This window comes from Dicentrarchus labrax, unplaced genomic scaffold, assembly GCF_905237075.1.
Source record: "Dicentrarchus labrax unplaced genomic scaffold, dlabrax2021, whole genome shotgun sequence".
NCBI classification, from domain to species: domain Eukaryota; kingdom Metazoa; phylum Chordata; class Actinopteri; family Moronidae; genus Dicentrarchus; species Dicentrarchus labrax.
The window spans coordinates 3389800-3416299 of NW_026136702.1; the positions used below are offsets into that span (position 1 = coordinate 3389800).

Genomic DNA, 26500 nt, shown 5'->3' on the forward strand with positions numbered 1-26500 from the left:
ATAAGAGGGAGGGAAGCGTTACGGAACTACATTTCCCATGACAGGAGAACGGACGGCGACGTCCTTGTTTTAATGACGCAATCACGCACCGCCGTGCTATTTTACGTTGCCTCAGAGACGGCCAGTCAATGGAGTCAAGCGGTCACGCCAACGCGATAACACTAGTGACAAACGAGGCCGTAGCCGATTTAAAGAGGGTTTTTTTTTAACTTAGACTAGAGCCTCGGTCGCTGATGAATGCTTTCTAATCTGCCATGAGCGCGGGAGAATAGTTTTACGTCCACACAACTGGCTCGTTTGCTCCGTGTCAACACAAAGGCCCGTGTAGCTGGTGAGCTCCTCCAGCTAGCGAGTGAATTTTAACGCCAACCTCAGCTGCAAGCAAATTAACAGGCGTGTTTTCTTGTTTTTAATGTTTTATCTACAGCGCGTTTAATCTGCTCCACCGCAACAAGACGAGCACTTGAGGTGGTTTGTTGTTTTGTTTCTCTCTCTCTCTCTCACGATAATGGCGGAACAGAGCGCAGTTGTCATGCAGCAGAATTTGGACAGGTGAGTTCAAGTTTAAGGCTAACAATGCTAATGGCTGCTACGTAGCTCTACGTGAAATCACAACAGCTGACAGACGTTGATTTGGTTTGTGTCAATATATTCAGAAGCTCGTTAACTTTGGGATGTAGCTGTGGTTTGTGCACCGACTACTGGCTTTAAACTCTCCTTCTTGAAAGCCATGAATGTTTTCTAATTATTGTGCTGTTGATAAAGGACGTCCTCTGCTCCTACTGTCATTGGATCAATACTGCAGTCAGTCCTCTCGACACCTGCACATCACTTCACCTGGATACGTTGCTCTTTAACGTTTACTGTGTTTAATTAACTGAAGGTCAAAGTGTCAGCTGCCCCCAAAACCTTTGTCCTGTTAACGTTTGACCCTTAGATGAGGAGGAAAGCAATGTCACGTTCATTGTTAACACTCATCATGGCACTGAATGAGTAAACTGTCTGCTTATCTTCTATTACTTAAGACACTGAATACCAAGTTTGCTTTCATCCCCCTGGAGATTTCCTCTTTTAAACCCACACACACGTGTGTCTGCTTTTATATAATAACCAAAACTTAAGTAACTCTGAAGTAACCTAAGATAAGATGTCCGAATAGTGTGCATGGAAAAAAAGTTTGTGTGGCCACATAGATGTGTAAAAGGAGGAGAGGGAGGGGGGGGGGTCACACTGAGTATACAGTGAGAATAAAGACTGAGTGGAGGGGCAGAGATCTGTGGGGCAGGTTGTATGAGCAGGTAGAAAGTGGAGGTATTGTGTGTGTGTGTTTTTGAGTTTATGAAGTTGAACAAGTACCGAGAAGGAAGAGCACGGCAAGATCAATAAACGTAGCTGAAGAAGAGAAACTCCATCCAGACAGCAATGAAGCAAAGCTGGCATTTTGGGGTTAGAGGTTAAGTTAAATGACCAACCCTGTTTGTGTGGTTTTTAAACTTTTAAATGAACATTTTTTTTTAGCTTTGCGTCGCGCTGTCAAACTGTCAGAGCTCTCCAGTGCCTGTACACCGACACAAGTTAGTGAGTTTCATAACGGTGATGTTCAAACATGTCTTCTGACAAAACAAGTTTTACTCGGCACTTTTACCCGTTTCATGGTCACATGGAGGGGAGCGCCATCGTGACAGGTGGGGAATTATTTAGAGCTATAAACATGTACAATCCTATCCTCAGTACATTGCATCAGGGATGTCGAGGCACACAGTCAGTGACTCTGCAGGTCCGTCGGAGCAGCACGAGGCCCTGAACCGTGCTCACAGCTGTAGCTCGTCACTTTGGCAGTCGCACTAGACGTGAAATCCGGACACTGCAGCCTCGAGCTCTGGTCTGAAAGGCTGCCCTTTTTTTTATTGTTTGTGATAGCCAGCAGCTAACATCTCCAGGCAACAGTTTAAATTCTCATTCAGCACATTATTTTTCTGCCTGTGCTTGTCTTCCTGGGTCGGCCAGAGCTCGCCGTCCTGCTGTGAACGTTTCCGGTTGGTGTTGCAGCTTTTTGTTCGTGGCTGCTCTACAAAGAAATTATGATCCACAGGCTTTTTTTTTTTTTTTTCCTTTCTCACTGACAGAATGTAATTTAAGACTCTAACCCATAAAATACAAAAGTCTTAACAATTTCTGCATCAAACCAGCTATAAAGTCTTCTGCAAATATTTACAATGTTGTTCTGGAAGTACTTGATTGCAGCTATATATCTTTAGCACGTTGGTGTTTGTGTTCAGCTCATATCAGCAGACGGCTCAGTTTGTTGTGGCTAATGGTAGCTTGGGTTCATGTGCAGTTTTTGTCTTGTAGCTTGAGTCAGTACAGCCACCCACAAACAGGGTGGTCCGTTCCATGTGACGGTGAAACTGGATAAAATAAGAGACATGGTAATTTGGATGTGGCCCCCCCCCCATATTTATTTTTTTTGCAGAATACAGTTAACCCATTTTTAAAGACCTCTTTAAATAACACAGGCCTGATTTCATGGAGTGCATCCTATTTAAAAAGTGGACAGTTTAATCATCTCTAACCAACTAAGGCTAATTTTGGGATGCTTGATCAAAATGTTTTTTTGTTGTTGTGCAGTCTTCTGACAGCAGACGGAGAGTCATATATCAACAACTCTTTTTGTGTGATCTGCTATTTTGAAACCCAAAAATGAGTGAAGTCTGAAGTTGGGTGGGAACAGACGGTTCTTACCTGCCGAGGTCAAGCTGAAGGTCGCTGGCCAAGTTCGTGAAAACATTCCTGCGTTAGACTGCGATTGAGTGTTTCTGAACTGTAAAAGCTCATTCTGTGATCAAATGTAAACAAAAGGGTTACCGCACCACCGAAATACAAAACACAAAATTGGAACCTGTTGTCATCCATTAATTTCAGATAATCTTTATGTGGACAAACACTGGACACCAAGTAAATCTGTGACCGTAATTCATGTTTTTGTTGCATTGAAAGGTTTCAGTAATGCTCGTAAAAACGGGACATTTAAAAAAACACAATGCAGTTTTCGATCTGTTTAATTATTTATAGAAATGCTCCATAGATTTCTGTAATTATTAAGCAACACTTGTAAGCGTTCACACCCTTTTTTATAGTAAAACGGCTGCTAAGGCTGAATCCTCGCATGCGTTTCTGGTCGATCGTAATTGTTGCAGTCATCAAACAAGATGAGTGAATCTGCTAGATTAAATGTAATATGAGACTTCTGTCAGGATGGGAGTAGATGTTTAGATTAAATTAATGAAGATGATGTCATCTGTTTGTGTAATTGTGTTTTCCATATTAAAAAAAACCTGAATAATCAGTGTAGAAAGAGCAAGTCATGATATATGCAGAGGGTTATCACTTATTATTATTGGCTTGCACATTGTTAAGAATTGTGGGGATGGGTAATTGAAGTGATAAATTCAGTTAAAATAATCATTATGATTGAATTGGCAGGTGATTTTATAATAAGTTTAGTGCTTTGACATACTAATCTCACTGTTTTCATATGCCTGTCAATACACAAAATTGAAGTGCCTTGGCCACGAGCGCTGCAGAATGAGATTAGAAGTGATAAGAGCTGTCAGGGATGGAGAAAACCATGTCCTGTTTTTAACTCAGACATGGATAAATCAATTATTTCTCCCAACTGACCAGGCTAACCTATATTCTGTATGTAATCATAAAACAGGGGTTCATGGATATGTTTTGGGGTCACTTTTTATTTAGTCTGACAAAGCCTCGACGTCTGCTCTCCAAACATTATTATGCTACACGTGTGACCAGAATTTTCCATCTTCTGTGTGAGTGGTGGCGAGCAGATGCTGCAACATTACGTCCAAGCTCACCGGTGTGCCGTTTCCCTCGAAATAGTAACTGGCATTTGATAGCTTATGCAGCGCCTACTAAAAGGCATTTGTAGGCATTTGACGCAGCACTTTCTGTCAATATTGAACTTTTGGACTTTGAAACCATTTCCCAAGCACATGGTACAGTAGCAGGAGGAAAAGGAAGGGCATGTTAGCTTTGTGAAATGTGCTTTAGGTGCGTGCTGCGGCTGTGTGGCAGAGGCAATAACCCTGACAGTGTTTGAGGAGCCGATAGCAGGAAGATGTATGTCATGTCCCCTCGCTTCTAGACGGTTGTGTACCCAGCCTCTATCACTGACAAACATAAGGCTCCACAGGCTCTTATCTGGGCCTGCCACAAGCAGCCAGCTGCCCCTGCAATGCAGTGTTTCACAAATAGATGTGGGGGGGACACATTTCAATCCGGCCTGACCTTTTTTATTGGCTCTTACACAACCTCCTTGTTTTACTCTTTTCTTGTCTCTTTTGTTGTCCAGATAACTGACCCTGTTGCTCTTTGTATGACTGGTTATATAAATATGTGTGTGTGTGTCTGTGTGTGTATAAGGGCCAATAATGATTGACCCTGCTGCCATGATTTGGTGCATTTTTTTTTTTTTCAGTGTCTACAGTCAGTCCTGAAAAAGTGAAATACATTTTCTTGTCACTTTTTATTTTAGTGAGCTTCATAGTTTGTGACATTAATTTATCTAACTGTATTGTTAGGGGTTTTTCTTAATTTGATCTGTCAAAGAGACGAGCCTTCTTTTGTAAGATCACAGTTCAGATGAAGTAGAATCAACAGAGTTATCCTTTGCTGTAGCTGGGTGAAATGTAATGCATGTATCTCCTTTAGACATGTATCTCATAGCCATATAACTAATATATTTTTCAAAGACCATCTGTAGTTTGGAATAAACAGAGTATGAAAGCACAAACAGCCACAATATCCTCAAGTGATTGGTAACCGGGTATTTAGTCATTAATACCTTTTTTTTATTTTTTATTTCTAGTCATAAAAAAACCACTGCGTAAACATTTTCTCCGGCACTAGGTTGTGGACATACTCTTAACAGATATCAGTATCTGGTCAGCAGCTGAACGGCTGTGGCTTGGTAACATACCCCTCGCGGTGCACGGCGTTAAGTTGCCAAATGACACGTCTTAAGCTAGGTGGTGTAGCTTGAAGTCCTGAGTTATTTAAACCACACAAGCTATTAACTGAAGGCCAACCTGTTAACATTGTTGGACCCCAAACTCAAAAGTTTTTTTGGGTAACTTTTTATTCTGTGAACATTTACAAACAGCGCAGAGCCCAAAGGGAACTAAAAGACAGCACGCACCAGCCACAGCATGTTCACCCGGCTGCCATCTGGGAAGAGGTACAGAAGCTTCCACTGCCGTAGCACCAGACTCAAAGACAGCTTCCTCCCTCAGGCTGTGACAATTCTTCCTCAGCACTTCATCATACAAATTATTTTTTATGACTTATCGATCCATTTTTATTTTGTTTTACAAGCATTACGAGAACTATATCTGAATTTCATTATACAACCCTGCATTGTAAATGACAGTAGAATAACCTTGAGTCCTTGAGTGAGCCATGTGACTCGAGACTTCCATAAAAAGGAAGTTTTGGATTAATGGATTGTGATCCCCCCCTCCCCCACTGGTCCTAGTTTTCTTCACTTTGGAAGGCAGCCAATCATCAAGGTGTAAACAAACGCCATTTCCTTGACCCGTGTGCACGTGTTAATATAATACAAAGGTCGCAGTGCCTAGTACTAGTAGTAGAAGTACACAGATCCGTTCTGGAGTGGCCTGAGACTGTAATAGAGGTGGGAGGCTCCTGTGTTTGTCGCCTAAGTGGACAAACTTTACTTGTCAGTGACTGATAAACAACATAAATACACCTCCCTGAATAATGCTTACTTGTCAGTTTCTGTTATGTTTGATGTTTGAGGTTTTTGTGGACACTGTCAACAAGGTGTTGATTCAAATCTGGTAATTGTAGAAGCTGGAGTCTACGTTGCTGGATTTGATTGCACAATATTGTAAGGACACCCTGTTATTTCCTCTACCTCGTGGAAGATACCCTGGACCATATAACTATCGCACTTATCTCGTCTTTTCGGTGTCAGTGTGGCAGCTGACACTCACCAGTTATCTGCCAAAAGCCTTTTTAACCAGAAGCTGACACATGAAGGGTCCTAATCTTAGACTCTGGGTGGTTGAATGCTAAACTGTTCCAGGGTGGCAAACAGGCGAGTTGTTGTTTACCTGACATGGACAAGACTAGTTTGTGATTGAGTAGAAGCAGTCAGACATGGAGCCCCCCCCCCCAGACCTTAACCTTCCTTTAGGATCTTTGTGGGCCAGAATCCGGTGCTCCTGTGCCCTGCCTTTGTGCTGAGGAACCTCCAGCTTTCCCACAGTCACGTGACCGCTGCTGAGTGAAAGGAGCCTTTGTGGGGTGGCTTATGTGCTTCTTAAAGAACGGGAGCCTGACTTGTGAGACGATGAGAAAGTAGCTATGCTGTCTCACTCATCTTTTATACACAGTGTCAATCACACCGTCACCTTCTTTTCCTTCAGAGCCCGCTATCAGACTCCTCAACCACGTGTTTGTGTGACTTTATCATATAGTTCTGCGCTTTCTTAGGTGGTCAAAATTACATCCTCAGCTGAAGTGGAACACACAATGTTGGCCAAGCTTGATCTGCAGTCCATCGCCGCTTTTGATCCCGGCAGCTTGAAGCTTTCTCAAAATAACGGGGGAAATAAAAAGGATAATACACGCTGCTGTTTGCCTGCCCTTGAAGTTTCAAAGCAGTCGGTTAGCATTAGGTGGATTAAACCTCATTGTGGAAACGGCAAAGCCCCACTCGAGTTTGCCTGTTTAACATGTAAATAAGTGGTTGAGACAGCAGGTCACCTTGCTTCAGCGTAGTTCAAGCGAGTCGCCATCATCAGATCTCATGTTCTTGAAGGACATTTTCATGGAAACCTTCCAGACCTTGTTAAGCAGTAACGAGGGAACGAGCTTTGTTTTTGTCATATGTAAATATCCTGTAAATATGCATAGTATTCACTACACCTGATAAGTCAATTAAGTCTGAAATACATGGGTGTAAACGCTGGTTCTTTAGACTTTTGTAACTGTCTAATGTTTTTAGTTCATAGGTAAACAAGCCAGTTTTCATGTGAAATTGCTCAGAAATTCTCAGTATGCAGGAGACCATTTTGTACATGTGCAGCTCAGGCTTATCTGCCCGAGTGTTCTGTTAAACAGGGTTGAGGCGACAGCGAGCTGGAGATTAAGGTTTCGCACAGAGGATAGCATTTCGGTGCTGTTGTATTAGGTCCTGTCATCCTGCAGGGCTGGGTTACAGGAATAAGAGCCAGTGAATCTAAGGGAGCGCTGGGTTTTGTTCTCCACTGTCGTGCTCTTGTGGAGACATCTGTCCACTGTTCTACTCAACTTCTCATCCTCATGTTCTACAGCTGCCTCACTTTCAGTCTCTGTGCAGTTTTTTGAGATAAGTGCCCCAGTGTAGAACATCGGTAGTGTCCGTGTTATTTCGTATTAGCCTATGATTGCATTAGATGTTGTGTGAAACAGCTTTGAGTAAGGTGCAGGCTCACATACCTGTCAGAAATGGGTGGTCAGTTCTGTGGTGAGCTCTGTAAGGACTCCGATTCGCCACATGTGCCTATCGCGGACCTTAAGCTGGCCGTGTCACCTGAGCGCCTCGACCCTAAGGCTCCTCTCCTGCATCGTCATGTTTTATTCAGCACCAGGGGAGTATTGGAAAATCATCCATTGCAGGCAGGCAACAACCCGAGCAAATAATCCAGGTTGACCATCCAGTCTTTCATAGATGAGCCCCCTCTACGCCTCAGTAAGAGAGTACACCTAGGCCTCAGTGTGACGATGACAGAAGGCCACAGATTTGACATCCATTATTCAACTGCGGGGCTGGAATATACGTGGTGTACTATGGGGATTCGCTGAGTCAGCTACTGAATAAATGTTGAAGCAAGTGTGGAAGTGCTGCATGAGGTGGCCACCAAGAAAAAGTTTGCTGGAAAATCCTCTAACTTTTTAAAATGTGAACATTATCAGCCAGTGATGGATAAATGTTCAAATACAAGAAGCTACACAATCGTAGATCTATATTTTGTGTAGGATTTGGTGAAGAAAAAGTCATATTGTCATTATTTAAACCGATAAATGAAAGAGAAACTATTAAAATCATGATGTGACATTTGTTGTGGTCTGTACCAGACAAACATGTTTTCTTACATCTGTAGAACAAGACTTGTAGGCCAGGGCATCTCTACAGTGCTACTGTACTTCATTATAATGTATTTTACCTTTTTTATAAAAAAATTGCAAACTGCGATTTGGATATTATATTAGGCCATATTGTAATTTTGATAATATTTATTTATATTTTACTGGCATTCGGCTTGTGTTCCACCCTCTCCAAAAAGCATTTTGGTATTTTTTCATAAGAGGCAGTTTGGGGTGAAGGACAAAATATGACATAAGTGTCAAAACATGCAGAAATAAGTAATTAAATGCATTAATGAATGGAAAAATAAATTTAGTTAATGACAATTTCTGTATTTTTATATTTAAGCTTGCCTCATTTTTTTTGTCCTTCATAGTTTGGGGCCATGTTTGCCTTTTTTATTCAGAGAATGATGTCTCTACTGCAGTGAAAGTAACTGCCAACAAGGCACAGTAGTAAAACTTCCCGATTCAAACTAACTCATAAACCTTTGGTTGATATCACAGACATCCAGACGCGTTCATGTCTTCCCTACAGATTTCAAGGCAAACCAAGATGTTGGTAAAGTAGATGATTGATGAACCAATACACTGAGACAATGTGGGGGGAAAAACTGGCAGAATATTTACGGTCAAAGGCAGTGGCTGGACTACAGATTTCCTTGGATAATGATTGTCTGTAAATCCACCAGACCTTTTCTATAAATGTATTTTAGAGTTGTGTAGATTTTGCAGTCTGAGCTGTAGTTCATACCACAGTTGGATATTTCTAATATTCCTGATGTGGTAAGAGAAATGTCCTTCTTCCAAGCAAGAGTAAAAAGGCGACCGGTTTCTTCCATTCCTGGCATACCTGGCGTTAAAGACAGGAAATGAAACTGTAAACTCTAGATACGTCTTATCAGGTCAGACACAGGCAGCTGGTCATCTAAACCCTGTCAGAGAGGAGATACTGCCCTGTCTGGTACCTCTGAACCTGCACTGGGCCCACTTTTAAATCAACCTTTCACTTGATTTGTCATAGCAGGGATGGACTTAAATGTGTGTTAATGCTGCAGAAGCTGTAACAGAATAAATCTTCATCTTCATGTGCATTGGTGGAAGTCATGATGTATGCATGCTTTGTTCATATTAATCTGCTGTTTTTTTTTTTTTTCTAGATCTATTACCTAAGTGACGCCCTAAATGTACATAATCACAGCCTGAAAGAAACAAACAAACATCTCTATTACAGTTTGTCTCTCCTCATTGAGTTCATGCCAGGGGTTTATGGGAGGTGTGCGTAGACTAATCATTGTTTCATTCATCCAGTGAAATGCCAACTGTCCAAGGTTCAGTGTAATTATGAAAATGAGAACATAAATGTCACAGACGAATAGTCAGGCTGTAAATAGGTTGAAGGCAGCAGTCAGCCCCCTGAACCAGCGGATCTCCTAGCAACAAGCTAGTCCCAGGTTGATTTGAACGTGAATGTGGCTTCATGGAAAGTCTTGATATTTTGGATTTTAGGTGGTTATTTTCATAGTCATAGTTTGGGAGCTTGGTTGTGGTACTCGGGGCCTGGTGTTGCCGATTTTATTAAATCAATTATTCAGGTCTAACCTTATGATTATTTTCATTGGTACATAGCAGCTAAAATAAGAATGTCACTGGTCTAGATTCTTGAACTTAGCCTCATGCAGTGAGACACAGGGGTGGTGAACCTTCCAGCCAGCCGCATGCTGTTGATTAATTATGGAAAAGCAATATAATGTCACAGTTGGAGATGTACTGTGGTAAAGTCAGGGAACTTGGATATCAAATTACCTCCCAGATGTTGGACAGACGTGGAGCGGAGGAAGGCTACGGGCTGAATTGTTCACAAAAGTCCATTTAATTGAAAGATAGTACAGCAGACGGGCCAAACATACTAATGACTCCTTTCCTATAAGTTTGAGGAAGAGGACTCGCACCCCTATTCAAGTGGAGGAACAGTTAACTTTCAGGACTTTCACTGTTTGTGGGGGAGAATATAATGTGGGAGGAGAGGAAGAAGGATGTGTTGAGATACTTGTGGGCATGAGGGGGGGTGTTAAAATATGGTTTGGCTTGAGGCCAGAACAAGGCATTTGTCTGGATGTCACACACAAGGGAGACTGTCTCCTCAGTTTGTCTGCAACCAAGCCACTGCATATCTTAGCTGTGGTTTATCAGCATATTGTGTGCTTGCTCTCTCTCTCTCCACACACACACACACACACACACACACACACACACACACACACACACACACACACACACACACACACACACACACACACACACACACACACACACACACACACAGAGGGATGCCCTGGTGAATTTAGGTTTGAGTAGCAATGCGATTAATCCGAACAGCAATGTCAGAAGAATGTAGCTCAGACTAGAGGCAAAGCAAGTGGCCATATTTAGCAAAAAGCAAGAGAAACGGTGCACAAGTAGGTTAATGTAAATATATATTGGTCAAAAAAGTATTGACTTAACAAAGAAATGCTATCTGTCATTGTGATCTGAAATACAATACCCCGGATATTAGTGTGTGTTTATTGAACACTTCCTGCCATTCTGTCAAATAATGCTTGACAAGCAGTTGGCATACAGCAAACAGCTTGTTTACCTATAGGGTTCACGTATTGATCTTGGCTGATTTCATGCAGAGTCACTGTCCTGGAGTGATGCTTGTGTGTGTTCCACCTGTGCCATTCAGTCTGGAGTCATTCGAGAGACTTTGATCACTACCTGTATTGTTTCCTAAATGCAGAAAAAGGACCTCGCCAACACTTTTCTCAGTAAGAATTACAAATGAGCCCAAACCTTTGACTCATGTTGGAAGTGCCCTTGTGTTTGCTGACTGTCTGCTTTTCACTCAAAGGGAACATGAAAGATTACATTAGTGTTGCTCGCTTTCACTCTCTCCCCCAGTGTCCCGCTCACAAACAGATGCTCACACACGAGTACCTCAATTTAAAACAAATGACAACATATACACAAAATTGGCACCAGCCAAATGCTGTTGGAATATGCAAGATGGTAGATTTGCTTCACTTACTGGCCAAAAAAAACAAAACAATAATAATCTATTGAGTGCATGGTACAATTTGAACAGTCACTGGCCGGTGGACAGAAAAGTTAATTTTCCACTCTGGCTGAAATACAGCATTTTATTAAAATTTCATGGTAGACCTCCTGTCATAAACATCTGTCAGGAGGAGATCGAAAGAGAGGGACTGACTTCATTAAGCTCTATATTAGAAAACATTACAAGGAAAATAAAAGGCTCACTACTTAGCGAGAAATGTCTGTTTTTAGTTGTAGCTATTAGAGGATCTAGTGTTTGTGTTTCTAACATCACAGATATCTGTATCTAAGTCTTCACTGTTTGCTGATGGATGGATAAACTCTGCTTTAATGCACGTATGAAATGATGAGAGAGGCTGCTGAACTGAATCCACACTGGATCCAGGCTCACATGTGTTAATAGGCAGTATTTTTTTTTTTTTGTAGCTGGCTCCCTTGTTTGCTTTTGCCAGTGTGTTGTGCCAGTGGGCAGGAGCTCTGCTTGGTTTTCTTTTACTAGAGCCAAAGGTATTTATCACACCACTTTGATTTAGAAGTGTAGAAGCTCCATCTAATCTCCTTGTGTCTCTTCTGAAATCCCATAACATCAGTTTTAATCAGCCGCAATAACTGTTATGTAGTTATTTGTTCACACTTGAGGGAAATAAGTGCAAAACTATCATGTAACAAACATAAATACCAAAAATGTCAGCTTCATTTCGAAATCTGCAACCGTTTCCAGTTATCAGGGTGTGTATGTGTGTTTCATTGTCTTCATCCCACCTGTGGGTGTGTGTGTTTTGTTTTTAGGAGCTGCTGGGTGTGCTTCGCCACAGACGAGGATGATCGCACGGCTGAGTGGGTGCGTCCGTGTCGTTGCCGCGGCTCTACCAAGTGGGTTCACCAGACCTGCCTGCAGCGCTGGGTGGACGAGAAGCAGCGGGGCAACAGCACGGCACGTGTGGCCTGCCCACAATGCAACGCAGAATACCTCATCGTCTTTCCCAAACTGGGTGGGTTGCATCTCACAAAAGTAGGGCTGAGATAAGCTGGGGGCTTAGAAATAACAAGACAACCATGAAGAGGTGCTAGCTTGGCTTTGTGGTTTCTTTCAAGGCCAAGATGCTTCATCATTACTGATCAGCAAGGAGGCTTCAAAGGGTACCAGAGCAAAGTTTCTGTGCTCGCAGGACAAATACTCCTTCAGTTTTATTTTCTTAGGTCAAGAAAAAAATGTTATTCTTATTGGATATTATTATTATTAATAATAATAATAATAATAATAATAATAATAAGAAAGTATAAGATAGTACAATCGTTTTTAATGGAAGCTTGGCGGATAATTCTCCAACATGTTTGTGTAAAGAGAAGAAAAATATTGCCTGTCTCCTGTGTTGATATGGCACTGAGATAGAAACTGCCAAAAAGTTTCTAAGTCGTAATTCTGAATTTGATTTGTTGTACTGTCGAAATGTCATTTTCCACCAGTTGCGAGCATTGAAGCGGCGTTACAGAGCATGTTTCCATGTAAATAGCCTGCTAAAGCTCCTCTTTGAGGCAATCTTAAGAGCCGCTGGCCTGTAACTGTACCCAAAGCTCTAAGAGCTATTCAGTTTGTCTTGCCTCAGTGGATGTTTATTTACTCCGGAGCCAGCATAGGTTCTGTGGTGATCTGGGTAAATATTTCCTTTCAGTGTGACGAGGAACAGAAGGGTGCTCACTTGTTATGCGGCCCAGCTCCTGGCTGATTGACCAGCAGCAGTTTAGAGAAGCGGCTGCCGCAATTATCCTGACACGTCAGACTGACGAGGGCTTCAGTTGTTCCCAAACACCACTTATGACTCATCTAGTGAACATACACAGCTATGCTTATTTGGCCAGAACCTCGTCACTTTTAGTTTCTGTGTCAGGTTCCTTTTAACTTTCTAAGACAGCGGCTGACTTGTCCTCATGCTGTTTTGCAGTGACAGAAAAATATCCTTGATACAGCAAAAATTATAGTTTTATGTCTTTTGTTGTCAAAACCTGGACACACATAAGGTTCATAGTGCACAGTTGTCACTGGGTTACCCATCAGCCACCGGGCCACTGCTATTTCAACCTCAAAGAGAGAGAAGTTGCAATTTGAGACAGTAGCTGGCCCCAAGACAATGTCAGTCTGCAGGAGGCCTGGCCCGGCTGGTAAACAGGTTCATGTATATTTATAGTGTCCAAGGCTGTGCTGTCAGTCACTTTGGTGCTATAAGAAGAAGGTTTAGCTCAGCTTCTTTACACACTTCCTCCTCCTCCTCAGTAAATAACCCTGTGTGTGTGTGTCTGTGTCTGTGTCTTTGTCTCAGAGCTCATTATTGGCACTTGGCTTGTTGCTGGGTATTTGTGAATGCGTCTGTCAGGCCCTTTCCTTTTTGTGTGTGAGGTTGCGTTAATTGGCTGACAGGGCCCACTAGGACTGTCATTGAGTGCTGTATCACTTTACCCTTACATGCAGCAAAATATAACACCCAGTCGAGCAGTCCTACAGGCCCTGATAACACATTTAATTGTTTTAAATGTGTTAAGCGATAATTAATAAGTCATTTCTAATTATGACTCTCAAATAAAACAAAATCTGCTAATATGACGAGTTGACGAGGTTCCAGCAAGGTCATCAGAAAGAAAGAGGTTTCAAAACTAAGAACACAGGGTTTGAGTGGAGATGAAAAATGATCTGATCAATTTGGTTTGTTCTTTGGATAGAATAGGGCCGATGTTAATGGTAACACCTGTGCTTTTCCTGCTATGACCTGTCAAAATGTCTGCTGTGAAAAAGGCTTATTGTACAGTTTATTGAAAGTAATGCTTAATTCACAAGCTTCTTGAATTTATGTATGTCTTTATTTATTGGGCATGTAGAAAATTGAGTATGCGTCTGATGGTTTCACCACAATTGAGTTTCATCAGTGGAACAAAGTTGTTCTCAAATATAAATAGTACAATACATCTGATTTATTAAGAAACACACGCTCAGTTTTTAGAATTAATCACTAAATTCACAGCAAAGCTTTGTCCTCATGCAAATTGAATCTGCATCTTTGATAATTTTCACTTACAATTTAAAAATGTTTTATTTAATTATAATTTACCTTCACTGAGGATCTTTGTCATTCTCAGTGATGTGATGAAACTCTCTTGCAGAGGTTTGTTGGCAGTTAACGTTTGCATTGAAAATAGGAATATTGAATATAAAATGTGGTTTATTGAATTTACAATTCTTAATCGACCTTAATTTATAATTATATAATAATTATCATAATGAATAAATAAAGAATAACGAAAATAGTTCCATCAGGATATAGCAAAAAGGGAAGCACAAAAATATCTAGTGATTCAGGGAAATTGAGGTGAAGCCATGCCTGACTGGTTGCCAAGCAACATGGTAAAAGGAAGTGTCTACTTTAGGCTATAGAACAAATCTCTCACAGTCAGGGATACACTGGATATTCATGTCCTGTTTCCTCCTGCGGTTTGTGTGGTTTCATTAATCCTCACAGATTACAGCTCAAATCAAAGATGATTTACTTAAAGACTGAACACATTAATCCTGTTTTCTTTTTTGTTTTTAAATTTCAAGCATTTTTAAGGTTAATATTCAAACTCGGGCTAAATTGAATTTAAATCTGTTCCAGTTCAGTCCGAGAACTCATCTGACTTTGTTTTCAGAGGGTGTAGACAAACATGTTTGTGCTGTTGTTACCCTCACTCACATGTTCTGGCTTGGCGACGCGTTATGAATTGAGTCTCTGTTTCATACAGTATCTTTTTGAAGTAGTGATTTAGACACTGTTTTCTCACTGTGTGCCTCATCGTTATGTCTTTGTGGGTAGTTATTCTTGGCACAATGTTGTTTTTCTTTTCTTTTTTTATAACAGCCAGTGAGCAGTTGTGGCCCCGAAGGTAAAATGTTTACCCTCAAGCTCATCAACTCCTGACACCCGCTCCAAAGTTTTTGTTCTTTTTCATGTGTTCAAATGCTCAAGTGGCTTGGCCAACAGCAATAGAGCATTGTGATGGATGGGCCAGTGGTTTATTTTGAAAGGAGACTTCCTCTTTACTGTGGCTGATTTTTGCTGAGGGATGGCGCCCTTGGAGAATGATACAGCAGGCTCCTGCCACCACCACCATTCATTCATTGAGGACTTTATATAAGCAACTAGAGGCTTGTGTTACCTTTGATTGAGTCGTGTGTAACTTTCTTTGGTTTCCCTTCAGTTTAGATGACTGACTGTGAGGATGTGTGGGCGGAGGAAGTGCATCTAACCGGCTTTTAGAGAGAAATCTCAGTTTTGCATTTTTAAGTGTGAAGTCTCTAGTAAGGTTCAGACGGTTCCGCCGGGGAATCAGGATATCTCAGTGTAAATGTGAAAGTTTTGTTTGGTAAGGATTAAAGTGAGAGCACAGTGGAGCTGTGTATCTGATCTTAAGTGTGCTAAAAGTTCCTAATGCTGCAGAGAGCAACTTTTATTAAGAGACTGAGAGAACTCGTGAGATAATGGAAGAGGGCAGAGTTCACACAGTTGCTATGGCTCACATGTTTCACGTATGAACCTACTAATGACTACAGTGATGATGGCGGCTTAATTCTACATTTTAGCTGTTTACAAGATACATCAATGGCTTCAAAATCAACTTTATTTATTGCACTTGTTGATAATTGAATGTCACTTAATTGTCAGACGAAGTGGTGTCTAAAGAACACATTTGATTCATAAATCTGGTTCAGTTCACTGATGCAAACTTCATGTATTAAGTGCTGATCCTTATGGACTTCCTCACCATCAAAAAATAAAGTTCATCTTATTCCTCCAAAACGCTGCAGCAGCTGACTGATTGTCAGTAGGTCTATGTAACTTAAGAGTCCTCCAGATTACCTCTGGCTTCTCTCAGACTTAGGAGTTTTGTGCTTTGTACGCAGGAGTCGTAAAGTTAGGACTGACCTCCCCTTTATTTTTACAGGTTTTAGCCTCATGGTGTTTTGTGAATCTAGACCCGGGTGCAGAAAGTTAACCCTGTTTGCTACCCAATTCCACTTTTGGTTAATAGATGGAAGAGAGTACACTGATTTGAGGTTGAAGTTTGTTGATTTCATTGTCTAACCCAGCACTGTTCGAATACTTGGATCATAGATTTGCTACTGAATATCATTGCAACTATTCGTCTACCTTCTATTTGCTGTATCATATAACCAACACTAACAGACAGGACCATCAGCAAGAAGATTTCTATGTAGTTATTCTTAATGCCTGCCACCGGGTCAGATTCCCCTCAAAATCGATGCAAGTAGACGGTGGAAACACTGCTTTGGTCCAGGGTAGAGTTCCTTTTAAGTACTAAAATCCAGGACCACTGAAGTCGAGTGATTTCTTGTTGCCATGTTCTCAACACAAAAGAGGCTAATTTTTCCCCCCAGCAGCTGAATCAATCCGGACAGGAAGTGGAAATGGTCGGTTATATGCACAGAGCCTGTCGGGTTTACCTGAGAGGGCTCGCCATTGTCAGGGAAAAGTGTCTCTTTCCTAATCCCATTAGCTCGTGTCAGACAGAGGTGGCGAGGGAGTCGTGCTGAGATGCTGGATGTGTCTGGGAGAGAGGAGTGGGAGTGAAATTGGGTCACAGGAGGAGCCGACGGTGCAGCTCATCAAAGGCCGACAGAGCGGAGAGGAGATGAGTGGAGTAACGCCGCCGCTCTGCTGATGAATCCATGAAATCACAGCTGTCCTCCAGTGTTTCCCTGTGACTTAAAAATGACATTCACACGCCATTAGAGCTCAGGTCTCTGTCACTTCTAGATTTTAAAGAACAGAATGTTCCTCAGACCTTATCCTTTCTAGCAGACCACCACATGCAAAAGTCACATGCTGATTTGCTCATTTTTGCATCTCTGGCACTGTGTGATGTCAGACTTGGATTGAACTGCATTTGCAAAGTATTTGGGTTTGTGACTTGGACTACCCGATAGGTGGGGTTTCCCACATTGTGACATTTGCATTACTTGATTGTAGTAAATGTTTGCAATTTTTTGACATGCATCTCCCCGCAAGTGTCAACCAAACATATCATCCCCCATCTGCATTCAGTAGTTAACACTTAAAGGGCTTTAGTATATCTTGTTTCATGCCTGATGAATATAATTACTAATAAATACAGGAGAGCAAATCTCTCCTCCTCTTGGCTGAGATTTTGTTTGTGCCGTCTGAGGAGTTCCAGTCTCTAGCTGCAGGATTCGCCGGGCATTAGTGCACTTCAAAGTGAGCGGGAGGAGTACGGCGCTGTCTGTTTTGCTGCATCATTGCTGCAGTGTTCCTTTCCCATTTTTTATTTATCATGGTTATATAGACACAATGCTACTTTTTTTTTTTTTATATATTTATGATGTGCTTGTTGTACAGACTTGCTCCATGCGTACCATATTTAATTTAAAACTTCAAAGCTCAGATATATATTCTTCCTTTTTGAATATAATTTTAGTGGCTTGGCTTCACAAGCTGTGGTATTTGCAGCAGCTTTAATTAGCCCTCAGAATAATAGCAATTTCACAGCTTGGTGACAACACTGCGATGACAGCTTTCAATTTGGGTGATCGAGGCAAAGCCGTGGACGGTTAGAGACATGGAGCACGGTTGGGAGGTTGCCACAGTAGTTATTTTCTCAGGGTTGCTGCAGAGGCCAGCTCATTTCTAGAGGCTTGACAGGCATTACTCATATTTGGCTCCCAGGGTGGGACCCCTGCCTGCCGCCGGATCAGATGGGGAGTTGACTTGAAGCCACAGATCACCTTTTCTATTAACCCAGGTTTTGATTGTTTTCACTGACTTGTAGAGATATGGAAGCAAGCAGCTCACAGAGAGTAGGGTAGCTTTATGCTGCTCTGGGCCTCCTCCCACCAGCACCTGCTGCAGAGCCAAAGCCAGCCCATCATACTAATTTTGCTGGCAGTATAACTCTGAGGACGGCGTGTCCTTGCTGCTCCTTCTTTACTGACACTCTGCCTAGAGAGAGTAAACAAGCCAGCTGGAACAGCGTGCAAGCATGCGTGCCCACTATTGAGGAATTGCAGTTGCACTTTTCCCCTCACTCCTTCACTTTCCTCCTCCCCTCTTTTTAATTATCTTAATTATGGAATCTGCTGCCAGTGGCTGAAATGAATTGCTCAGCTCTCCATCCTGCCAGCGGCCATTAAGGGCGACCCAGTTCCCTCCGGCTGCGATGGCGTAATGCTTAGGCAGGGAGAAAGCGGAAGAGATTCCAACCCCGTCATCAAAATATGCCATATTAATGTTCTCAAGCAATTCGAGATCAATCCAGTCGGCAAACGCAGGTGCAGTAAAAACGAGTTCTGGAAAGCATCAAGATCCTGGCAGTAGAAGAGCGAGAGCTTCTGTGTTTATAACTACTTTCGGAATAAGTGATATTTCCGCTGCGTGTTAAAGCAGCTTTAAAAGTGCCAAATGCTTCTTGCTTGCTTTGGGTTTCTTCCTCCACAAGTGGCCAGGAGCACCGCTGTCTACAGAGAGAGACCTCTACCACGGGCTGCTTAAAATGCTGCACTGAACTCTAAACTCAAAGCTTTTATAGAGTGAATGTACTCAGCTGCAGAAATAGGTGTACAGCTAACAGTAGCTGAATTGTACACAACTTTTGGCAAGTACTTATGGGTAACAGCCTCACGGTGGCCTGGCTGTACAAATAGCTTAATAAAGTCTGTCTTATGTTCCAACTGCAAAAACCCATAACCCCAAAATAACCACCGAGCCCCAGAATTATTTTCGAAGGCTGCTGCTCTTTTTACACCTCATGCGTAGGCTAATATAAATGTTGTAGGTAGAAATATCACACTTTGGTCTCACCGCTTTGGTTTCCTCTGCAGGCTCATGAAAATATATCTGCTCAGGTGTTTGCATTAAATCTGCCCACGTCCTAAATAATAACTCGGAGATGGCTCGGCAGTATTCCCATGCCAGCCGCCCGTAAGCCCACTACAGCGCGGTCGTCCTTAACTTTAAGTGATGGAAGCTGTGCTACAAGGTCGATGTGTGTGGTTCTTTTTTTTTTTTTACTCGCTGTACACCGGCTTTGTAGCGTAAATGAACAGGAGAATATATTTATCAATCTGCTGCTGACACGCCAGAGGAGAAAGTGTTCTTGAACCAAGTCCTGCTTTCACAATGACCGATGACTCAGCACTGTCTCAGCACCACTTCACAGCTTTGTTTCTCAGCTCAGACAAGACAAGTGTCAAAATTGCTATTTAAAAAAAAAAAAAATGTGATTATAAATGTCACCCCCTTTTAGAAACAAGCATGATTGTTAGAAAGCCTGTTGAAATGGCCTTTGAACCACGTTTATAAATACACAGTTGTTTCACTTCGGTTTAATAAGCAGATGTATGCTGGGAAAAGGTTTTCTGCTGTAAACTGAATACAGTCAGATTGTTTTGGTTTTACGGACAATATTTGAATTCTGGTGAAAATACGAACTTTCACTTGTCAGAAAACCCTTGAAAACCTCAAAATCAAAGTTTAATTCCTTACTTAATGTTTATTTGGAGACCTCTCGAGAGTGGCGTAGTTTTATGATAGAGATATTTTTTTATCCTTTTAGCCAAAAGTTTAAGGAATTGATCAATCGGTGTGTTTTATCTGCTCTAAATGTCCAATGTTGGCATGTCTAGCTACTGGACCTACAGTAGTACCTGTACAGTAAGGGGGGTATGAGTATGCACTGTGTTGATGGATGATGTCCTTTATTAGATTTGAGGAAGTTTATCCTGCAGCAACCCGAGCCCAACCTGTCATCCAAGACAGCGCTACGTTTGCCAAACACACTGGTTAGTCCTCATGTTTGAAGCCTTTACATCTTGTAACATTAAAAATCAAACGTACTGTTGGAAAATACAGCCGCTTGCTCAAGTGTGTAAGCTAAGAAGCTAAACTAAGCTTGTTCTGACACAATGCAATACGAGTCCGAGCTTACACGGTTCCTTATCAAATCTACAATGTAGAACCAGTGTTAGCCTCATCAGCTAGCTGTCAGTTGCAGCCGGCAACGTCGACCGCCGTAGGGTCGAAATGAGAAGTGTGTTTTTGTCTGTCACTATCTGAACTCGATGACTGTGTTTCAGAAATGAACCAAGAATTTAGTGGAATCAGTTTAAACTGCGCGTGTGCCCTGAGATCAGAAAGCTTGAGGTGGTTTTAAAAGTAACGAAGACTCAGCAAACAGTCAATTACAGAAACCTCTGGTGTGAAATACCCCACACTGCTCCTACTGTTGGCAGAACATGCTGTGTATATGTAGGGCAGCATTGATTATAATAAGAAGGTGTTTGAGAACATAGGTTCTCAGGGCCTTTTAAACCGTGGCTGCTCTGCACTGTGGATCTCTGCAGTATTTACAGAGCTGCACACCAACAGTCGGCCCCTCTGGTAGCGCCCCAGCCCCGCTCTCCTCCCACTGACTCCTGGGCTAGTTATTAATAGGATGTGGATGGGTTTGTCTGAGTGAGGAAATCAGGTTGCCTTCCTGTAAATATTGCATGATTTCCCTCGAGTCAGCCTGGAATGCCAGAGAGGAGGATACAGCAGAGAATTTTCCTCTCTTTATTTTTTTTAGGTCCTGCTCTTGATGTCAGACAGTGATGTAGCTCCTCTGAAGGCACGTTTGGACTTCACATTAATCCTTATTACATGGTTGTCGAGAACCAGCCCGGTTATTTTTAATCTAGGTGGAACCTGCCGGAGAGACTCCTCCCTGTCTGTCAATAACCCTGTAAGGTGTGCCCCATACCTGGCCGGCTTCAAAGCTTCTTTAACTTTCACATGACTGCGTTGCTGTCATTTTTCTTGTTGCACTGGAAGACTGCCTGACCACATGATGTTTATTTGGAGTGAGCTTCCTTGTGTCTTCAGTTCTCTTACTGTTATTTTACAGTTAATTCAGCCTGTTGGTGGAAAGGGGAAGTCTGTGGTTATAGTCCACAGTGCTGGTTATGGACATGCAAGCACTGAAGGCTGATGCGTCTCCTTTTTGTAAATGAATGAGAGGAATATGTGTTGAGTTTGGATGCTTGTCCAGTTCCAGTGGTTTGCTTTACCAGCAGGAGTCTCATGACCCCTGCTACACACACACACACACACACACACACACACACACACACACACACACACACACACACACACACACACACACACACACTTGGCTTCAGTGTTGTCTCTTAGGCTCATCTGGAGACTTCCAGAGTATTCACTCTCATGCAAATGACATTTAGAGACACCGTAACACAAATGTGTTTGAATGTGTGCCAGTGACGGGATGTTCATGTGTGGATTTACATAAATCTGTTTACACCGATGTTCACTGGGATTAGAAATGCATTAAAACAGTCCATTAGATATTAATAATATATCATTTTAGTTGCATACATGGGGTGAAACACGCTCATTCTCCATAAGCCTCAATACTATCGTACTTCTTTTTTGAGAAGAAATTCATGTTTAAGACACTTCACAGCCAGCAGTAGTAAGAAGAACTTCAAAATAAGAGTTGTACCACTTGGTCTGAATCTGAGCCTCTGTCCTCCTCCAGGTCCCGTGGTTTACGTGCTGGACCTGGCTGACCGGCTCATCTCTAAAGCCGGCCCTTTCGCTGCTGCCGGCATCATGGTGGGCTCCATCTACTGGACTGCTGTCACCTACGGAGCTGTCACTGTCATGCAGGTATGGCCAGTGGTCCCCCCCCCTCAGAGGGTTTGGTTAATAATAGGACCCTTTTAGTGTGTGACTGCAAATCAGTGCATGTGGTTGGATAAAGACCTGGTCCTGTGTTGCTCCTTTCTTTTGATTCTTTATTTGTAAGTAAAAGTCAGTCAGTCAGTCAGTCTCGCTCTGCTGTAGTTCTGACTGTCCCGTCTGCTCTCCAGGTGGTGGGCCATAAGGAGGGCCTGGACGTTATGGAGAGGGCGGACCCTCTGTTCCTGCTCATCGGCCTGCCCACCATCCCTGTCATGCTGATCCTCGGGAAGATGATCCGCTGGGAGGACTACGTCCTGCGTCTGTGGAGGAAGTACTCCAACAAACTGCAGATCCTCAACAGCATCTTCCCAGGTCGGGACAGTCTCTGGTGTGGTGTGTAAGACCGGTAGCATCGCCTTCTGACTTCATGCTTCTGTTACCGGCGCTAATGCTAATGATCTGAGAGGGTGTGGGTGAGAGCAGGAGCTGTATGCAGCAGCCGGAGCACAGCCTCCACTGCTGGACAAAATGGGGAATTAATTAGACCATCTTTCTGCTTATTAAAGAGTCCGCAGGGTGGTAAAGTCTATAATATGATTCTGACAGGTCGTAACAATTGATTGGATTAATGAAGCCAAACTTCCTCGTATAAAGTTGCATTTTTCAGTCTCGCTTTTAAATGTTTTTGGGAGAAACTTGTATTGATCGTGCCGTACGACTACAAAACGAAACCGACAGGAACCAATATAGATTCTCCTTTGTACTTTTTCCCCCAGTATGGACGTGAAATGGGTCTTAGATTGCGTTCATAATGGTCTTAAAGTCAGAAATTGAACCAGTTGAAACATGCAGAAACCGCATTACGTCAGCTGTGCTCTCGGGTCCAACCACGTGTGTTTCAACTGGCTCCCTGCCGCTGTCTGTGCGTCTCTGCAGGGATCGGCTGCCCAGTTCCTCGCATCCCGGCAGAGGCCAGCCCCCTGGCAGACCACGTGTCGGCCACGCGGATCCTGTGCGGCGCTCTGGTCTTCCCCACCATCGCCACCATCGTGGGGAAGCTCATGTTCAGCAGCGTCAACTCCAACCTGCAGAGGACCATCCTGGTGGGTACAAGCAGAACCTCCTCCTACATCCAACACAAAGATCCAAAGGAAGCAGGTTGATGATGGGAGCGTCAGAACCACAGCCCCGGTCTCGGGTCTGCTCGAGCTGCATCTCGCTGTGTGTCTGTATGATTGATTATAGTTCCAAAAATCGAAATAATTCCTTAGATGTTTCCTGCACGCAGCAGCCTCTACAGTAGTGAATGAATGGATCCGGGTTAGCTCGTGTTAACTGTGCAAAATACGATCCGTTCGTACAGAAGAGAAACCCGGTGGTGTGGACGGAGAGGAAACCAGAGTGGATCATGTGATCAGGCTGCACTGATCCCACTGAACACTCTGTCCTTAACCCCTGAGCTCCAACAGTGACAGACAGGCAGGCAGACAGACAGACAGGCAGCACAGAGCTTCACCTCTCCAGGAAGGAGGAGGAAGTGCCCTCGTTAGAGATGAGACTCCAGATGAGTTCAATTTATCGGCCCAAAACCTTCCAGAACATTTATTCCATCGTTCGATTCTGTACTGATAATAGAGAACAACCTAACCTCTACTGAAGTGCACATATTAGATTAAGAAACAATCGTAATGCTACAGATAATTCTCGAACCAATACATTAGGGCCCGGGTTCAGTTCTGACCTGTGGCCCTTTGTCCCCCCCCCATTTCCTGTTTACCTTCAGCTTTCTCTGTCCATTTAATGGCATAAAAAAAGAAATTATTACACACATTGCTGTTTTTATACTTTGCTTTGTGTACAAATGAAACAAACGAGAGATGAGACCTGATGGTGAGGAGATTGAACAATAGAGAAATAGAACATGATGATTAAGAGGTGTGGGTTCTGTTACCTTCAGGCAGCTAGCTGTGTGCAGTCTCTGTGCTTCATATTTACCGTTGGGACATGAGTGGAATCGATGTTCTGAAACGGTGAACAGTATTCTCCTACACAGTTCAAAGTGTTTATTCAGAGTTATCAAACTGCTCCTGAACGTTTGACCCCACGCAGCCGGCGAGTACAATGAGCTGTTGTAGAGGGTTTAGAATATTCCTTGCGTCTGTTCATGTGTTTATGGGATGTTGGGTGCCGTCATACGTGTGACAGCCGGCGAGGAAATGAAAGAAGATAATCCGTGAGCGAGGGGAAAGCTTTGATGTGTCGAGCTGATTCTGTCTTTTAAGCCCTCTTTCAACACGCTCTCTTCCTCTTCCTACAGGGAGGTATCGCTTTTGTGGCCATTAAGGGGGCGTTTAAGGTGTACTTCAAACAGCAGCAGTACATGAGGCAAGCCCACCGCAAGATCCTCAACTTCCCCGAGCAGGAGGAGGCCTGAGGAGGCGCCGCTGTCCAGAGTGAGGACGGCTGGACGAACCGCACACACCTCTCTGCCGGAGGGGGGGAGGGGAGGGGAGGGGAGGGAGGATATGAACCATGGGACTCGCTGGTGAAACAGACTTAGGATCACCCCCTTACTCACCTACACCTCCCCCCTCCCACACCTCTCTCCTCTCACCCCCTCCAGTGTGATTCATGGCACCGCCGCTGACGCCCATGCAAGGATCCCCCGCCACCGCACATTGTTTTTAAACTTTTGACGCTTTCGTGAGGCGAGGACGGATAAGACTTGTGGACACTGGAGCATGTTTGCAGACACACACACACACACACACACACACACACACACACACACACACACACACACACACACACACACACACACACACACACACACACACACACACACACACACACACACACACACCAGAGAACACACCTCCTTCCCAAGAACTGGTGTGGTGTGACTGAAGGGCGGATGTGCTTCTACAATCACATAACTAACATTTATTGTAAACTTACTGTATTTTAAAGGAAAACCAAATGCGGGGCATGTGTAATTAGAAAGTTTTATAATAATAATTAATAATAAATAATTGTTTTATAATGTTTATTTTGCAGATTTGAAAAAGCCCCCTTTTGCCAATGTTGGGAGGGGGGGGTAACATTGAATGAAGAATAATGTTCAGTGTGTGGAATGTATTAATGATGAAACAATAAAATGTGTTTAACAGTTGTGAATCATAATGCAGTAACATCGGCCACAAGCAGGAAGCATGAAAGGGTTAATGTGACACACACTGACTACAGGTAGGAAGATGGCATAGAGCCATTTGTTTTTATTTGAGGGGTGTTTCTGTTCTTTGTTCTCATGCCTTGGCAGTGTTCACGTTGATGTCCGCAGCCATTTTACGCAACGCTCTTACGTGATGTGTTTCAAAGCTTCACCAGCCATCACAGTGCCCCCCCCCCCAGGTTGGGTCGAGCTCCTGTTGCCGTGAGACTGTCTCCAACAGACTGGTGGATGGATAATATAGACGCCTATGTCCTTTTTTTTTTTTTTTTTTGCAGTCACAAAGCATTTTGAAAGCTTCAGGTCACATGATGTTCGACGCAGCACTTTTCACTGGGAGATGTGAAACGAACATTTCAATCTGGACTTCAGCTGTTGGGTTTTTTTTTTTTTTTTTTTTTATACAATTCCCCTTTTTAACCCCAAACATGTGATGGTCCGACTCGTTGCCTGAGTGCGGACCGGAGCTCGGGTCAGACTGTGCTGCCGAGGTCATTATCATGCAGACAGTGACACTTTGGACACTGGTAACTGAATGAGTCACAGGGAGCGGTTGACATTTTGGCAGGACTTTGGGGAAAATTAAAGGGTCAGTTCAACCAAATGAGAAAAAGCCATATTTCCCTTATTTACTGCTAGTGGTATCTAGGTTTTATTTGTCTATACCACAATTGCATTTCCCGAAAATATCATTTTTGGTGTAATTCGGGACCATTTCTTTAAAATGTAATATTTAAATGCTGTTACAATAGAAAAGTTTTATTTGTTCAGACTTTGAGGTTTCTATTACTATCCCAACACAAAGTTAGAGGTATATGTGAAAATGGGGCTCTTTGTAATTCCAGTGAACTGACTCTTTAACATACCTGATAGTAAGTAGGTGTGTTTTAAATCATTAGGAGCATGATGTGAGTATCAATTCCACGTTTTCATGTGACGTTCATAAGAGAATTAAGCCCTAGGTTGCTGTGTTCTACCTCTCTAAATGAACTAGGAAACGTCAGTATGTGACCTTCTGTGGCGAGAGACGACGTATAGCCAACCACTTGGAATATTTAACCTGCACATATAAACTGTGCCTGCTTTACAACGTCCTCCTACAACCTGCACAACATCTGCTTCCCCCTGCACATTCACTGTAAAGTCTCCACTCTGCCAAAAGAGGATGTTGAAGTCTGAACCGTGTTGTACAGACCGTTGTCTGAGTCTAGAGCTCTATGGTATCAGTTCTGTGAATAAATGTATTTTTCCAACA

At 42.9% G+C, this 26500-nt stretch overlaps 1 protein-coding gene across 4 annotated transcripts; it reads left to right on the forward strand.

Annotated features, from left to right (window-relative positions):
* Positions 1–91: 91 nt before the first annotated feature.
* Positions 92–26500, forward strand: marchf5 (membrane-associated ring finger (C3HC4) 5). Of its 4 annotated transcripts, XM_051378078.1 has the most exons (7): positions 92–331; positions 428–552; positions 12061–12263; positions 21871–22001; positions 22205–22409; positions 22953–23119; positions 24334–26500. In XM_051378078.1, exons 2-7 carry the CDS (start codon positions 509–511, stop codon positions 24448–24450), a joined length of 867 nt encoding a protein of 288 aa, XP_051234038.1. In that variant the 5' UTR covers positions 92–331; positions 428–508; the 3' UTR covers positions 24451–26500. The 4 variants fall into 4 exon arrangements, with proteins under 4 accessions (XP_051234038.1, XP_051234039.1, XP_051234050.1 ...); XM_051378079.1 differs by having other exon boundaries at positions 92–552; positions 22968–23119; XM_051378090.1 differs by having other exon boundaries at positions 92–552; positions 22205–22388; positions 22968–23119.

Excerpts from the sequence above, each read along its gene's own strand:
- marchf5 (XM_051378078.1), top strand. The coding sequence starts at position 509 with ATGGCGGAACAGAGCGCAGTTGTCATGCAGCAGAATTTGGACAG. Across the intron at positions 553-12,060 it reads ATGCAGCAGAATTTGGACAG|GAGCTGCTGGGTGTGCTTCG; the intron begins GTGAGTTCAAGT and ends TTTTGTTTTTAG. Across the intron at positions 22,410-22,952 it reads TCGGGACAGTCTCTGGTGTG|GGATCGGCTGCCCAGTTCCT; the intron begins GTGTGTAAGACC and ends GCGTCTCTGCAG.